At 41.0% G+C, this 16,729-nt stretch overlaps 1 protein-coding gene across 1 annotated transcript; it reads left to right on the forward strand.

Moving 5' to 3' along the window:
• The first annotated feature begins 222 nt into the window (after nucleotides 1-222).
• Nucleotides 223-16,285, forward strand: HACD4 (3-hydroxyacyl-CoA dehydratase 4). The gene is made up of 7 exons (XM_059492509.1): nucleotides 223-291; nucleotides 4,404-4,507; nucleotides 5,403-5,530; nucleotides 11,456-11,568; nucleotides 13,925-14,031; nucleotides 14,731-14,862; nucleotides 15,587-16,285. Exons 2-7 carry the CDS (start codon nucleotides 4,411-4,413, stop codon nucleotides 15,667-15,669), a joined length of 660 nt encoding a protein of 219 aa, XP_059348492.1. The 5' UTR covers nucleotides 223-291; nucleotides 4,404-4,410; the 3' UTR covers nucleotides 15,670-16,285.
• Nucleotides 16,286-16,729: the final 444 nt, after the last annotated feature.

Genomic DNA, 16,729 nt, shown 5'->3' on the forward strand with positions numbered 1-16,729 from the left:
TAGATTAGATCAAGCTAGGTTAGGTTAGGGTAAAGTAGGTTTAGGTTGCACTAGGCTGGGCTGGGCTGGGCTGACTGAGGGTCAGGGCAAATGCAGTGGAAGTATTTGGGCATAAAAACTTCTTTCTCGGGAAGTGCAGTGCTGTTCCTGCTTAGTGCTACATGCGGTGACGTCGTGGGGTGGGGTAAGAGGGAAGAGGAGGGGTGATCTCCAAACAAACAGCTGCTGCAGCTGCAGAGAGGAAAAAGGAGAAAGCTCAGGAGCAGCAGCAGCAATCCGACCCTGCAACAGGTAATACTTCGTGAGTGCAGGTGACACAGACCGCTCAAATGCAAACAGGAGAGGGGAAAAAACAGTGGGTGGCATGTGGGAGAAAAGTACAGCAGCTGTACTCAGCAGCTCTCTTCTTCCTGAACTACAGGGCTTGCAGCTTGTCACGGCTAGGAAGGCTAAGACACAGAAGTTCAGACCAACATGACTTAATGTGAGTTAGAAGGAAACTATGTCAGCTGAGGGAATTTTCTAGCAGATCTTGCCTGCTGAGGGAAAAAAAAAGGAACATTGCTCTCTGGTTTCAGCGTGGGGGCTGGTTCCTCATGTGTGGTCAGCCAGCACGGGGACACGGGAAGGCAGCAGAGCACAGGAGTCCTGAGGGCAGGAAAGTGCTCTGTGCACGCAGGCCTGGGCGGGATCCTCCGTGTGGGACAGCCCTGAGAGCAACGTGAGGGCGGCCTGCGTCCTGTCACCCTGCAAGGGGCACACAGATGGGCAAGGGCTGACCTGATCTGGGTGCCTCTGCTGTGCTCTCACCTCAGCTCATGGGGCAGCATGCTCCTGACCACCCTTCAGACACTGAGGGCACCTACCTCCGTGCTTGCCTTGGATGGTAGTTACCAAAGAGACACACTGAAGACCTTTGTGATAAAAATAATAAAATACAACAGTTACACTTTGTGAAATTTCTGCTCAAGGAAATACATCAAGCTTTGCAACTAAAATGATAAAATCTTTGCTGTGTGTGCTAGTTCTGACGTTTCTTACATTTCATCTAGTTTTCCGGGTTTTGAGCCCACAGAGAAAGCAGATAAGTTTTCTGCTAAGCGAGGTTGATATTACATATGATAAGTGCATCCCTAGCATCTCAATGTACTTGGCATGAAATCAGCCACATTAAATAAGGTGAAACTGACAATTAAAACAGCAGACAGCAAGTGCTGCCTTCTGGGTCTGTGTCTCCTGCAAGAGCTATGTTTGTTTCTTTCTCCTGTCATCAGTGCAGGCAGAGTAATGAAATGAGCTGTGACCACTGTCGTCCCCACAATGCCTTCAGATGAAAGAAACTTGAACACCTTAAAGCAAATCACACTGCAAGGGAGAGATGTGGCAGCAGGTCAGGCACCAGGGTGGCAAAGGGAGGTTTGGAAGATTAGCCAGCAAGTCTGAGGCAGGCTCAGAGACTGAGCCCCTACTCGATGTATAGTCTGTGTTTTGTCTGCAACAGTGCTGCAGAAGCAGGTTCTGGGAGCGAAATGTGGAGTCATCCCTGCTGAGAACCGATGGGAGCGTGGGATCTAAATAAAGACCATCTCTTCTGCCCTTCACATTTCACATAGAAGCAGATGCCTGAGTTTTGTATTGTGACACAGAGCTGTTGGAACAGGGAAATAGATTATCTTCAGCCTGCTTCTGTTTCCATAGGTGAAGAGGTCGGCCTTTGGATGAGAAGGACCTTGGTGAAAAGTTACATTTCAGCTTCCTTTTATCACACTGAAATCACCTTTCAGTTTCTCTAGATTTCTTTGCTTCTGTGAAAAGCTTTTGTTTGGTCTTAGGTACCTTTTGTGTGGGGATTGTCAAAGTAGGCTGAAAAGGTGTGATGCAGTCTCAGATCTGGGCTGTTTCTTCACAGTGGAGAGTTTCAGCAGGGGAGGGAGCTGGAGCTGTGCCACTTGCAGCTCTGGGCCAGGGTCTGCCTGTTGTCCAGCACCACATCCCTACACTCTCTGGGGAATATGGGGCCCTCCATTAATGTCAGCAGTCCCTACACATTCCAGCAGTCACTGGTATATTTTAAAGATGATGTGTTCTAATGTACAACAGCTGCCACACTGCCAAAACACTAATGTGAGGCCATGTTTACAAATGTTACTCCCTGTTTAGTCAAGATTAAGTACCTTAAGAACTGCAAAAACAACAATTTTCTAGGCAGCCAATGCAGGAAGAGTTTGGAAAATACAAATCACTGAAAGACAGGCTCTGAGGATGACAGACAGACGTATCAAACTAAACTTCAGAAGAGAGAAGCCATGTGCTCAGCTTGCATCCAGTGCAATGCCCACGCAGCAGCATAAGACCAAAAGAGTGGTGGAGCTGCTGAGTGGAAAGCCTCAAGATTTTCATGTCTGTTCCTTCCTTTTGTAACTGCCATACAAAAATACCTGTCTGTTCAGTAACAAGGCTGTTTCTTAACATAGAACAATGTTCTTAATTTTTTGTGTTTTTATAATATATAGTTTCCCAACTTCTTCTTACCACAAGATGGAGCAAAGTGTCATTCAGTAATAAAACAGATGGAATTTGGTTTAAATATTAGTTGATCTCACTGGACTTTAGTTCAATTCAGCTGTATCCTACTTTTCCCAAAAGGAAGGTATATATGGAATAGATTCCTTATATTTTGGGTCCTTATATGTCTTATTTTTACAGTATCAAAGGACAATGATGTCTTTTGGGAAATGTTTTATTCCCACAAATCTTTTTGTGCTTAAAGAAGTGATGATGTGAATAGCTCTCATCCTACAACTGGAAGAGAGGAAGACAAGCACTTTCATAGCCTCCCTGCGATTTACCAACAATAAATATTTAGAAGATCAGTTTATCTAGATCAATTTAAGTAAGTCTGTAAGTATTGTTATTTATGGTCCAATGCTAGGAATGAAGGATAGACATTCATCAAATTTAGATATTTTTGAACAGAGAAATTTATTCCATTTTTTAATATACAGATACAAATGAAATGAAGTTTTTGTCAGAGACATACCACAGGATCAAGGCACAACTTGAAAAGAATACTACTTATTAGGGCAGGAAATTAATAGGTCCAACACAGGAGATAAATTCTAGTAAAAAATTAACAAGTTAATTTCCTAAAAAGTAGTCTTACAGATGAAGGAAAAGTAAACCTCTTTTTTCAGAGTAGACCAGAAGAAAATACATTTATGGGAAATTTGGTATATGCAGAGCTTATGAAGTTTTGCAAAAAGTCAGATTGTCCATGAAAATTATGTTAGAATAGCTGCAAAATTTAGTCTTCTTCCACAGGAGATTTTGTTTATTAAATGCAACTTGAATCCAGAAGTTAATGGAGTGTTTTTGTTTAAATAAATACTTCTTCCTCTGGAGGCACAAATTTCCCTTTATGGCCACAGATCACCCTAATGATTGATGGGAACTCTGAAAATTTTTCTGAGCATATCTTAAAAATATAGCAAGTCTATAGCAAGAAAAGGAGCCTTTAATTCATTAGACAGAGTTCTGTTCTGGGACCTCTGAGAGACACACACACTGATTAGTTTATATTTCATAGAATCAAAGAATGATTTGGGTTGGAAGGGACATTGAGAATATTTAATATCCATTCAGCTCCCTCTAGTTCCAACGCCCTTGCCATGGGCAGGGACACCTTCCACTAGTCCAGGTTGCTCAGAATACCATCCTTCTTTTGGCCTTGAACACTTCTGGGAATGGGGCATCCACAGCTTCTCTGGGGAACCTGTGCCAGTGCCTCACCACCTTCACAGTAAAGACTATTTCCTTAATATCTAATCTTACCCTGCCCTCTTTCAGTCTAAAGCCATTCTCCCTTGTTCTGTCACTTCATGCTCTTGTAAAAAGTCTCCATCTTGTTAAGTTCCCTTCAGGTACTGAAGAACCACAATTAGGTCATCCCGAAACCTTCTCCAGGCTGAACAGTCCCAATTCTCTCAGCCTTTCCTCACAGGAGAAGTCCTCCATCCCTCTGATCATCTTGTTCTCTTTTGCTCTGATCCTCCCCTGGACTCTCTCCATCAGTTCCATGTCCTTGCTGTGCTGGGAGCCCAGAGCTGATGCAGCCCTGCAGGTGGGCTCTCAGCAGAGCAGAGCAGAGGGGCAGAATCCCCTCCCTGGCCCTGCTGCCCACGCTGCTCTGGATGCAGCCCAGGACACGTTTGGCTCTCTGGGCTGGGAGTGCCCATGGCTGGGTCATGTCCAGCCTCTCCTCCCCCAGCACCCCCAAGTCCTTCTCCCCAGGGCTGCTCTCAATTTCAGCTCTTTTCCTTTGATTTATTGACAAGTCCAAAGAGCATGCAATTTCTTACAATGTTGTTTTACGTCATATAGTTTATTATTTTCACTTTCCACAGCTTTACCATGAACATGTACTTGTTTGTGTATGACTTAATGCAATTCTGTGGACATTCTTGGATATTTACAAATATGATCATCAGGTTCATGACCTTTGGAAAAGGTAAGGCTCCTTCTCTATTTTCCTTGGACATTTTAAGTGGTAGTGACAGACACACAGAGATGTCAAATTAAGAGATAAAATTAAGATTATGAAGATGTGTATGTCCAATACCAGGGACTGTAATTCAATCAGAAAGGCACTCAATTTAAAAGGCTGAACAAATTACTTCTGCCTGTCGTCTACCCTTGTCACACTGGGAATGAAGATCTTGTTTTGCTAATGAACTTCAATATTCAGTGGCATGCTAGTAACATTTGAATTAGGCATAAGTCTTAACGACTAGGTCCAGTCATTATGGCAAATATTAAACTTATTGAAGCCACCAGGAGAGATCTTTGTGGTTATTACACATGACTCTCTATCTCCAAAAACATTACCATATATTTATCTTTCTGTTGCCTGGGGTTAGGACACAAAAATAGAAAACTAGTGACTGGAAATTTAAAATTACTTATGATGGCGGACAGTTGTAGGCATATAAAATGCCTACTTTCTGGACTACTTATTTTCAGCAGTGCAGATACAGACAGGAACTCAACATTTTTTAGTGTTTAGAAATTCCTTATGCATTTCCTCAACATTTTCTCCTATTTAGAAACACCCTAAAGCAGTATCTCTAAAACAACAAATCCCGCATAATGTTTGCCCATGCTTTAAGTACAGGGAATTTAATTCTTTTCTCAGCTTCCTGCCTCTGTGTCAGAGCCACACACACACAGAGTGGACTGCCTCCTTCACTCCCTGAAGCATTTCTTCTGCTACCCAGAAGTTTCGTACTGTGTGACCTTTATTTCTGGCCATCTCTAGTGATGATAGAGTAAAAGCAAACCCAGCAGTTACTCCAGATTTTAACTGTATAACCATCCTCTAATCTTCCTCTTAATTTTGCCTTCAGATTCACTGGCTGACACATTTCACTCCATAGGACTTGTAATGCGCCTTTGCCAGTTGTTATCTGTACTGGAGATCCTGCACATCCTCATTGGCATTGACAAAAGCCGTCTCTTCCCCAGGTTTTTGCAGGTAAGTTGGTTCTCAAAGCTCTCCTTTCATGATCAACACACATCAGCCATGCCTGCCCCTGGGGACAAGCCCAGCCTGACCTACCCTGAATGTTGCTCCTGCACCCTTCCTCAGGCAGCCTGGTTTCCTGGTAGTTTCCTATCTGCAGGAATTGCTTCCTCAGAACTAGGCTGGTTGGGAAAGAGCTCACCTGTCAACTTTTTTCTTTTTGAGTGAAACTGAATAGTAAGTACCCGATGCTTGGTCCCCAGCATGGACCCAGAAAATGTCCAGATGAGTGGCCACCAGCAGATGTGGGTCAGTGGCCAATTGCAGTAATCAAACTCCAGGGGGGCTTGGTCCTTCTAAATTTCTCCCTACATGACCTCCTAGCATCCCTATATTCCCCCCAAGTTATCTTCCCCTCCTTCCAGTGGGGATGCACTCTCCTCTTTTTCCCTGACTTCCAATAAGTTCTCTGTTTAACCAAGCTGGTCTTTTCCCCTAGTGGTTTGTCATATGTTCAGTTGAAGGCAGAAAACCAGCCAAAACATCACATGATGCTATAGCAGAAAGCATTATGATAGTCTGACGATTTCCTTGCCACGCTATTTTTTATTTTTCCTTTTGGGTGCTAATATCAGGTTTTGTTATTTTTTTCTTAATGCATTGGAAAAAGGAAAATGATTACTTGAATTTACCTTCAAACCTTTTCAATCCTTAGTATTTGAGTAATGGTGAAACTCCTATTTCTCTCAGCAGTCAGAAGGCAGAAGACCAAGGGTAGTTAGTTATGTTTTTAGTTTTCTGGATAGCCCATTTTTGTCAAATGACATATTCATGGGTGAAGATGTTCCTCTTTCCAAGTCTTCATTAACTGTCTAAAAAACCAATTAACTAATTGACTAATACAGATCTCTGTTCTTTACACTGCTCCCTACGTATGGTAGCAAATCCATCAAAATGTAAAGAAATGCTTTTCCTTGCCTAAATCCACAGGCTTTGATGCTAATCTAGGGGAGAAAGAAGACTCCTATCTAGTATGACCTGTAACAAATCTTACATGTCTTGGAAAGAAGAGCACCCTGCTCTTAGTCATTAAAGCAAGCCTTGCCCTGACAGAGTTTACACATTCCCCAGCCCTGACATAGTCTGTTTCTTTCCTAGCGAGGCTTACACAAGGCAGAGATCAGGGAGGCCTGCACAAACACTATTCTCTGTTGCCACAAATGACATTAGTATGAAACGGATATTCTGAGCAAGAAAAGGGTGACCTTTCTTGGGCAGTGTGGTTTGTGCAGTGCTCTCCTGGAAAACACGGAGAGGCGGCTCAGGGAGCCATGTGGCACTGTGGCTCTCAGTGTTTGCCTCACACCAAATACAGTTTTGGATCCTTACTTGGTTTTTTCCCCATCTGCACTCTCACCACAAACAACTCTCTTCCTTTGATGTTAGCAGCAGCCTTATGCTGTCTAAACGAGATGCATGAGCTCTTTGGTGGAGACTCTGCTGTCCCATGGGTTACTAGTTGTGCTGAGAGCATAGGTTAAGCAGCTGTGTGCCACCACTACTCCCACATGCCTTGTCACACTTTCTTCACTGCCTCTTAGGAAGAAAAAAAGGTATATTTTCCACAATGAACTAGGGAAGGACAGTTGGTTAGGAGATGTTTACCTTGCTACGGCTTTCTAGACTCTGGCACAGTCAGGGCACTGATAAAGGTGAACGAATTTGAGAGGGGCTGCCTGGTTCTGTGCTCCCATCACCTATTCCAACTCAGAGCTTAAAACATACCCCTGTATGCATCCATCATTAACAGGCATATGCATGCACATCCACAGTGAAGTTCACTTGGGGTGATCACTAGGATGAGAGAACAGGTGGGTCAGGCAATGTCAGGGAAGTGCATGGGTGGAGGCCTAAATTAACATTGAATAAAACAAGTTGGGAAAGGGCCTCGTGGTGGCAGTTTTTCTGTAGGCATTATGGCAAATACAAGATGTAAATGAATCCTTGACTGAAAGATTTCTGCCTATTGTATTTGTTGTGGTTTAGTAGCATTTAAGAAAAACACTTTGAGATACATGATACAATTAGTGGAAAAACAAACTCAGAGGAGTCTTCTGGAAAAACTCATTGAGGGACAAAGTCTCGGGCCACCAGGTACCCAAAAAGAGCAAGGTAGGTCAAGGCGAACTCACCATGAGAGAAGGATGAGTCCTGTGTGATGGATGTGCTGGGGTAAGGTGAGGCAGGGGATGGTCACAAAGCTGGTTCAAAGGGATGTCTCTCAGGCCATTTACACCTTAAATAATTGGAGGAGGGCAGGAGAGCATGTCACATGTCATTGTCACCACCAAAACGGAAGGTAGTGAAATGTGTTAGTCTGGCTAGGGAGTAAAGGCTAAAAGGACTTGTACCATAGCGAGGAGAGAGGAAAGGTCTAAGAAAAGGCTGGTGCTTTTGTGAAACAAAGAGCAGTTCTTCATTCTGTGCAAACAAATTGAATTTACCGAACCAAAAGCAACGTACTATAGTTCTGTGATAAAAAAAATATTTTTTAACTCTAAATATTTAGTGGCACTTTTCTCACTTTCTTCTGCTGTTTTTTTTTTTTTTTTTGTTGTTGTTGTTGTTGTTGATGTTAATATGCAGTAAATTGAAGAACTATGTAAGAATTTCAGGTACTGAGTATGAAATTGCACAGTCATGTTACTAAAAAATGGAAGTGAATGTGCTATTTTCTCTAGCCAAATTTGCTCTGTTTCGCTTACTTGATTAACAAACTCAGTCTGCCTTGTAGAAACTTACATCACCCTACAGAACCTGCTGTATCCTATGAGAGATCAGTGTCAGAAAAGGAAGGAAATTCCAATTTGATTTTAAAGGAGGAATGAAAAGTGAAAACATTACATTTATGCTTGGTGATATGTCAGCTCATGCTTCCTTTTTATGAATGTGAAAACATGGAACTTGTAGTTTCATGCTTCATTTTTTATTTAAAGCATGAGAATAGTTACAGAGAATATCACATCTTCATTCATGCAAGGACAGATGATCCACACAGGAAATGATCCACGGCTGAGCAGCAGCACATGCATTTTATCTACGTGTGTGTATGTGTGTGTATTTATAAATGTACATGACTCCATGTATATATGCATACAGATACATGTGTACATATATGAAGACAATGTCAAAACGTACTACTCTTCTCCAAGAAGCACCCTGCCTCTTGCAGAAAATATCACCAGTCTTTGACTAACCTCTGCATTTGCCTTTGATCTGTGTGGGTTACCTAAAGTGAGGAGTGCTGTGAAAGGAAAGAGAATAAAGGCAAGCAGATAGGCGACCTGCTGATTCATCCAGAGAAAGAGATAGGATGCTACTGTCTGTCCTCACAGGGATATCAAAATTGTCCTGAGCAGCCAGCTCTGTGTCCTGCCCCACAAATGTGCTCCTGACCAAGGCCACATCCTTCTAGTCTTAGTGTCTTGTGGCTGCTTTGTGCAGCCCATTGCTTGCCAGATGAGGCCACAGTCTAACAGGAACAAAATACCTCAAGATGACCAGTTTGTACCATGTCCAATTTCCTGTTCTTGCAGGTGCTTAACATACTTTATAGTTTGATTACTGGGTCCCTTCATGTGTAATTAGCAAAGCTGTGTGCCTCAATTGCTCCCCTTCCCCAGTATGAATCTCTGATGGAGGAAATCTGCTGAACCCCAAGTATGTGGTTCTCACTGCCTCATGTTTCTGCTTGTATCCTGGTGAGAGAAAAAAATCCACTGATTCTTCCACTTCCAGATTATAAGGCTGAATTGTGGGTCTCCCGTAGTTGTTCTGTCACTGGCCAGCACACATCCATTTGAAAATGGAGTTTCAAACTGGAGTTTGAAATGGTAACTACCTTTCTACTGCTTGTCCTTTCTCTCACTGAAATGGGATTGGATCCCAGCCATTTACCCCATGCTGTTTTCTAGCACATTTCCTCCTAGCCATTTTTTGAAAGGTGAGTAACCATTTGGAAAATCTTCCAGCTCTGACATCTAAGAACATGTCCATCTTTTCACTGTCATGATGAAGCCCTTGGTCTCTAGCACAACTACCTGTGGCAATTCTCTGAAATAGCTCTTGTATTAAAAATAATGCAGAACTCTCTCTCCACATCTCAGGTCTGATTTTCGGGTCAGTGACAAAGTGCCCACACCACCAATGCTGCATTCTTTACCATTCTACATCTAATAATTTTAACTCAGATCCTATTTTATCTGTTCTCTCCAGCACACAATCCCACCCAGTGCTCACACAGCTTTTACCTTTGTTTTGATTTCCTTCTTGTGATGGTTGCCTTGCCATGTTTCTTGTATCTCTGTTCTATCTGGTTTCAGATCTGCATCAATACTTCCAGTTCCCCCATGGTTTTGCTGTGTACCTCAGCATCAGTGTACAAACACAAGCACATTAGCTCTCACTTTCTGTTTCCTGACCCATCTATACAGAAGTCTGCCAACATCTGACCTTTTTAAAAATCAGTTCCTCAGTTAGGGACCTAGCAAAAGATGACAGTCACAGGAGGGTGAGAAACAGGAAAACCACTTTTAGCTGTTCTGGCCCCTCAGTGCTTTCCAAGGTGAGGAACCAGATCCCTGGGGGATAGACAGGCTCTCTTTCTGTATGAAAAATTGCTCTGACGTAATTTTGCTGAATAGTGAAGGCTGCTTTATCTGACACATGTGGTTTGTGAAAAAAGAGAGCTCGTGGCCAGAATGGTCCATGCAGGAACCTGTAAATATTACATAGCAAAACTACCACACAAACTTGTTGAGAGCCAAAATTCTTTGTTTAAGGTAGGGTCTGGGGAAACCAATGAAGAATAACAATGCTTAAAAAAACAACCTTGGTAATCCACTTTAATTTGGTAACTTTTAACTGACTTGACATCACAACTTGTGAAATCATTACAGCTAATGTACCTTATGGAAGATATGGCATTGGGTAAAAAAATCCAACCTAATAAAGCTACCTCAATTTATACCAACTGCTTAGGTGTATGTTTTCTCCTTCAACACTTTCAAATACTCTATTTGTAAATCAGAGTGAATTGTTACTGTTCTAGGACAGCTTGACAACTCTTGGAGTAGTGATGAAGGGCAGGGCATGGATACTATTAGAAAAACTGTCAGGAAAGCTGCAAAAAGATACGCTTTTAAAACAATTCTTGAGTTTTAATATTACCAAAGTATTTATTTTAAGCTGGAGACATTTCCTGTTTAATCCACTTTATCTTTTTGTTTGTGGGTTGGATAAAGTTCAACCACTAGAAAAATGCTAGGACATAAATACTGTGGCAATCATTCACATAAGTGACAAGCTTACACCCACTTCCCGTAACCAAGAATAAGATGGAAAGAAAGATAAGGAATTCTACTTTTCCTCCTTCTCTCTGCAAATCTTACATGAAAGAGATTCCTTGGGACACAGATTCCAAGATATGAGGAGCAGGTCTGGGAGTGTAAGATCACTACTTCCTGGCATGTGAGCCCCTTCAAGAAGGGCCCTCTGTATCCTACTGCCTCCCACACAGCCTGCAAGCAAGGAAGCTTATCCCTGCCAGCCCTCCAGGTAGGCAGGTGCAGCAGGAGTAGTCCTTGCTTCCACAACCTCTCTGGGCTCACCCACAGGTTTCCTTGGCTACAAACCAAGCCCTCCCCTCTGGCAAGCCAACTTCCGCATGTACCATAACAGGTCTTTGATGCTACGGCCAGCCATGTCCACTTCTCTTTGCTGAAGGACCTTGAACAAAAGCAGGCCATGGAACAAAATATTCACTGCTAATTTTGTGTAAAGAAAACTGTATCCATTTGCGGCCTCCTATTTTGCCAAAATGCCACAGAAATAACAGAGAAGGTGCTAACTGAATTCAAAGTTTTCTTTTCTTTTCAGATCACGGAGAGAATAATTATTTTATTTGTCGTGATCAACAGTCAGGAAGAAGTTCAAGGGAAATATGTCGTCTGTGTTTTATTTTTCCTTTGGAATTTATTAGATGTGGTCAGGTAAGGGGTCAACATCAAAACCATGAGGGGAAAACAGGTTATTCTTTCCAGCTGAACTCTACCCCCATTGTGCAGCAGACTCATTTAATTGTTTCAGAATTGGCAAAGCGTATTATCCATTTTTAAATAAAAGCTTGAACTTTTTAAGTTACCTAATGATTTTTACAAAAATCCACATGGTTAAGATGCAGAGTAATTTACAGATGTAAGGTAGAATAATGCATTAGCAGATTGCATTAATATTTGTAGTTCAAAGGCTTTGACATTTTTAACAAAAATTTAGAAGGAAATCACAACTACCTTCTGGAGAACAGCAATTCCTGAAACCATCCTGGTTGCCATTACCACCCTGTTGCTTTATTATTTTATTTTTTTATACACTTTGATCCAAGATTGATGGCACAGTAAGGCAGCACCAGCAGAACTTCTTGCAAAGGCAGGAAGATTATTCTGGTTGATTGCACTGTGCTTTCCAAAAAGCCAAGAGCTCCTATTCCTGATGCAGGAGACTGACAGTTTTAGTGTAGTAGGGCATATATCACACCACAAGAATAACACATACTTCTCATATGTAATGTAAGCCTCTATGCACCTCAGTTTGTAGGCTTATAACATGTAAATACAGAATTAAGAAGCATTTTAAGAAGACAGCTCTCACAGCAACCCATGTATTGCAGCAGAACTTTTTTTTCTTGATAAAATGCCTTTCTGCTAGTTTAAATATATTGCTTAGGGCACTGGCTGAAGAATATAGTTTTAGGCAGAAAAGGAAACTTATGTTATAAAAGAGATAAGAAACAGGAAAGTGTCAGAGAGAATTAATAAAGATTTTAGGTCAGCTTCAGAGTATTTCAAAATACATTTTAATAGGCTGCTGCTTGTATTAATTGATTATACTTCCCTCCCATTTCTTCTTGAAGTTTGTAAAACTAAAACAGTATGAACCTAATCTGAAATGAAAGGGTTCAGTGCAGCTGGACAAATGCCAACAGTATAAACTGTTGGCTGTGAAGGTTTGTTGGTGCATAATAGCACCATTGATGCATCATTATTTTCTACCCTTTCTAAAGAACAGAGTTAAACACCACAGCAATAACAGCAGTTGTTTAATAGGAAAGCTCCTGTGGTCTATAGCAGAAATTACCAATTCAAATAAACCATAATACAACTCATACAAATTTAGAATTCTTACCTGTTTTATGTTACAGCATCCATGACAATGTCCTAGTATCTCAAAGAAGTATTCATGTCTAAAAGTGTATAGGCATCTCCCCCATCTCTTAGCCAACTACTCTTGAAGTATTACAAGTTTTTACATATAAAGTTTCAGGGACATAAATTTCTCTGAAGGACTATTTATTAGGCATCATGGCTAGTGATATACTGACAGCAAGGTCTGATTTTTCCTGCTTATACCATAACAGCCCAAGGAATTGCATAGAGAGGGACTAGCTGTTTCTTTTTTGTATTGTGTTGACATTCAGTCTTAAGAGCAACAGTAATAGAAAAATGGAGGCAATCCTGAGGTTGCAGAGGGCAGCCTTGAGAGACAATGGTCCATTTTCAATGGTCCACTCTTCTACAGGCCAGGTATGATGCAAAATTAATCAAAAAAAAGGGAGTACAGGTGTGTTTAACACCAGTTTTATCTGTTGGAAAGTCTAGCAAGCTCACAGTGCATGAAGTCTTTCAGCTGACCGTAATCAGACCTGTTTCTCCAGTGTTTGGAGAGCTGCTGTACCACTTTAAGATCAAACCAAGATCAGGTCACCTTTGGAGACTGAAGTACTAAGCATTCTGTTCTCCCTATAAACAACAGTAGCAGCCGCAGTAAAAATAAAATGCTGCAGTACACTTTGAGCAACTGCTTTTTTTGGACATACTACCCCTGCTGAGGTCCAGGAGGGGGACAGATGTACTACCAGTTATGTACCTGCAATTGTCTTCTTGTTTAACCTTCTCCAGCAGTGATTCAGCTAGCTCAGCAGTCATAAATCAGGGTTTTCTCAGTCCCAAGCAACAGTGATATTCTGCCTGCCCCTCTCAGTTGCAACACCCCCATCTGAAATCCATTTTCTGATGGAGTAGTATGAAATCGTGCTGGTTTCTTGTAGAGCTTTTTGTCTGGAGGGTTTTATTGCTGTCTGCCTGCTCCAGGGTAGCACCACAGGTAACTCTTCTGAAAAATTGAGCCATCTACTTTCAGGCATTGGAGTCTGAACAAAAACTGTTGCTGGCTCTGAAATTTACTTAGCTCCAAGCTCTTCTGCAAGTCCTTTGAATTTTCCACTAGTGTATCTTTATTCTAAAGACATCATAATTTCCTCTGAGACCATCTGCTTTCCTCTTATTGCAGGTACACTTACAATATGTTGGCAAGGATGGGCATATACTACCTACCACTAACATGGCTCAACTTCTCACTGTGCATCCCGCTTTATCCCCTTTCAGTTCTGGCTAAAGGTAAGGAGTTGCAGAGGGTACCAACCACTTGCTTCCTTAATATTCTTCAGTAAAATGTGATCACTTCAATTGCCATTTCTGTTTAACATAGCTCCTCATGTGCTGCCAAAGCTGTCATAAATGTTTGTGTACCTTCATATTAACTTCTGTGTCACCTCTGTCTCTCTTTTCTGTTATTTTTTCTTTCATAGGGACTATCTGGGGTTTGGGGTTGTGTGTCTGGTAGGTTTTAGGGGTTTTTTGTTTGCTTGGTGTTAAGTTTTTAAAAATCTGGGAGAATGTTCTTTTTGTCTAAGTAAAGCAGAAAGATACCCTCGTAAAAGACATATGGATTCCCCCCTTCCAGACTGAGTGTACTAGACAGCAAGTTCCAAAGCTTCTCCCATGCTGAGGCTGACCTTACTGCCTCAGGCCATACTTAGCAGGTTATCATACTTACATCTGCCCACTGAGAACACACTGAAAGTTTCTGACAGAACTTGTTAGTGAATAGGATATATTTATTAATTCTAGAATTTAGAGCAATTAGCACCCCTAACGCACAAAACTGAACTCAAGGAGAAAACATGCATATGTATATGAATGCATATATTGTATATATGTATAGGTATATAAAATATAAAAGGTAACTGACTTGTTCATTAAGCTTTTGATGATCTTCTGCTTCCTTTAGACTAAGAATTTACCATGTTTTTACAGGATTTGCAATTTGTGTATCACTGCCTTATTTTGAATCCTTTGGCACATACTCCATCAAGCTACCATTTCCATTTACCTTCTCAATCTACTTCCCCTATGTTCTGAAAATGTACCTGATAGTGCTCTTTGCAGGTAAGTATCTCATCTTCCAGAGCGCTGAGTCTCAGCACAACTGGGATGCCCTTGCAACAAAAAATCAAATCTGTACTGGGCCTTTCACAAACTCTAACCCTCTCTGCTACATGTCCTGCAGACCACTGCAGGAAAGTGCATCACTACCTGTTTTGATTTCTAGTATCTTTCAAAAACAAATAGTTAAATATGCAAGATACACCATGCCTATGGTGCATAAAAACACAAACCTATAGAAGTTGTTTCAGTGATGCCTGCCTTACAGCTATTTAGTGAAACTTGCTTTTTTGTTTGGTTTGGTTTTTTTTTTAATCAATTCCCATTTGATCATACGCTAGTTCTGTGTAACTGTTCCTCACTCAGAACTCCTAGCTGGGATGAAAAATTATATCTAAATTAAGACTTTTACAGCATGATTATTGAAAGGGATGAAAAAACAAGGCCACTCCAAAACTTGCATGTAAACAGATATTTTATCCTTCTCATCAAAACACTTTGGAAAAATTTCAACCGAATTTAGCTGCATCATAAAGAAGTCTTTGGTCTGTCATTGGCTTTAGGATTTGAAGGATCTCATCTTTATGATGGAGTGTTCTGTTCCTAAGTACATGGAAGGAACTGTGCAAGGTTGCCAGATGAAGGCTCTTACAGTTCCTTCTAAATTAATTGTAGACAGTTTGAATTCTACTCCTTTGTCCTTACACTGTTTTGTGTTTTGATTCAGGTATGTGCTTTATCATCCAGAACCTCTTCTCCGAGAGAATGGCACACTTAGGGACAGGCAACATCAAAAATAAAAGAAGCTAAGTTTATATTTTGTTTGGAAGGACAAAATACATTCCTAGGGGATTGCTGCACATAGTAGTTAAAAACAAACTGGAAAGCTTTCTCAATGCAAAACTCCTCTTTGCATGAACATTATCTGGCTATGTAGAATTTTCAGAAAAGGCAGATCTCTTGAATGCACCTCAAAAATACAGCAGCTTTTGAAAAATTTTGAATGTTTTGACTTCAAATGGCTAGAGTTTTTTAAATTAAGCGTTTTTTTCTAATACATGTTACAGAATTCTGAAAAAATTGAAGCATGCCACAACTCACAGCCACACCCTTATTTCAGTGTTAGTTCTTTTCTATAGCTACAGATATTCTGTAATGACAATATCATTTAATCTGTAAGATTACTTTATACTAGGCCAACGTATATGTACCTCACATATAAATGCTAAATTGTCTGGAACTGGAATCTGTCAAGCAGCAGAAGCCAGAACCTTTGCAGTCTAGAGACTAACATGCTGATTAACATGCTGATTAACCCAGGCGTTCACTAAGGATCCTTCATGTTCGGGTCTCATCCTTCAGTTATCAAAAGATGGTTCCAGAAAATGCAGCTAAATCAGAAAGGCAAGTGCTATGCTACTCATCTACTGTATATTCAAGGGGATGTTTAAGGGTCAGAAATAAACACTTGTTATCATGTGTTTGGCATGTCACTCTCTTACCCCACAGTAATTTCCTTTCATGCTGAACAGCAGATAGATATGTGCAAAAGAAGTGTAATATAGTCAGGTCAAATAATACGTTGTTCCTAAAAGGGAACTGAATGACTGTCAAAAGCCATGTGCAAAATTCTAGGCATTTGACTCAATTGTGCCTCATACTTCTCTAGGATAAACTGTGAGAATGCAAGTAGAACATAGGCTTTTCAAAGGTTGGCAATGAAGAATGTACACAGCAACCCAATGGATTATACAGGCAAAAATAGCTAAATAATTCCTTAGAGGTTGGCAGGAGCTTTTCTGATGTTTCATCTGTATTGATTATCATCTATGTTTCAATTCAAGCATGTGGGGGAGAAAAGTGAGGCTAT

Source organism: Ammospiza nelsoni, chromosome Z (genome assembly GCF_027579445.1).
Source record: "Ammospiza nelsoni isolate bAmmNel1 chromosome Z, bAmmNel1.pri, whole genome shotgun sequence".
Taxonomy (NCBI): Eukaryota; Metazoa; Chordata; class Aves; order Passeriformes; family Passerellidae; genus Ammospiza; species Ammospiza nelsoni.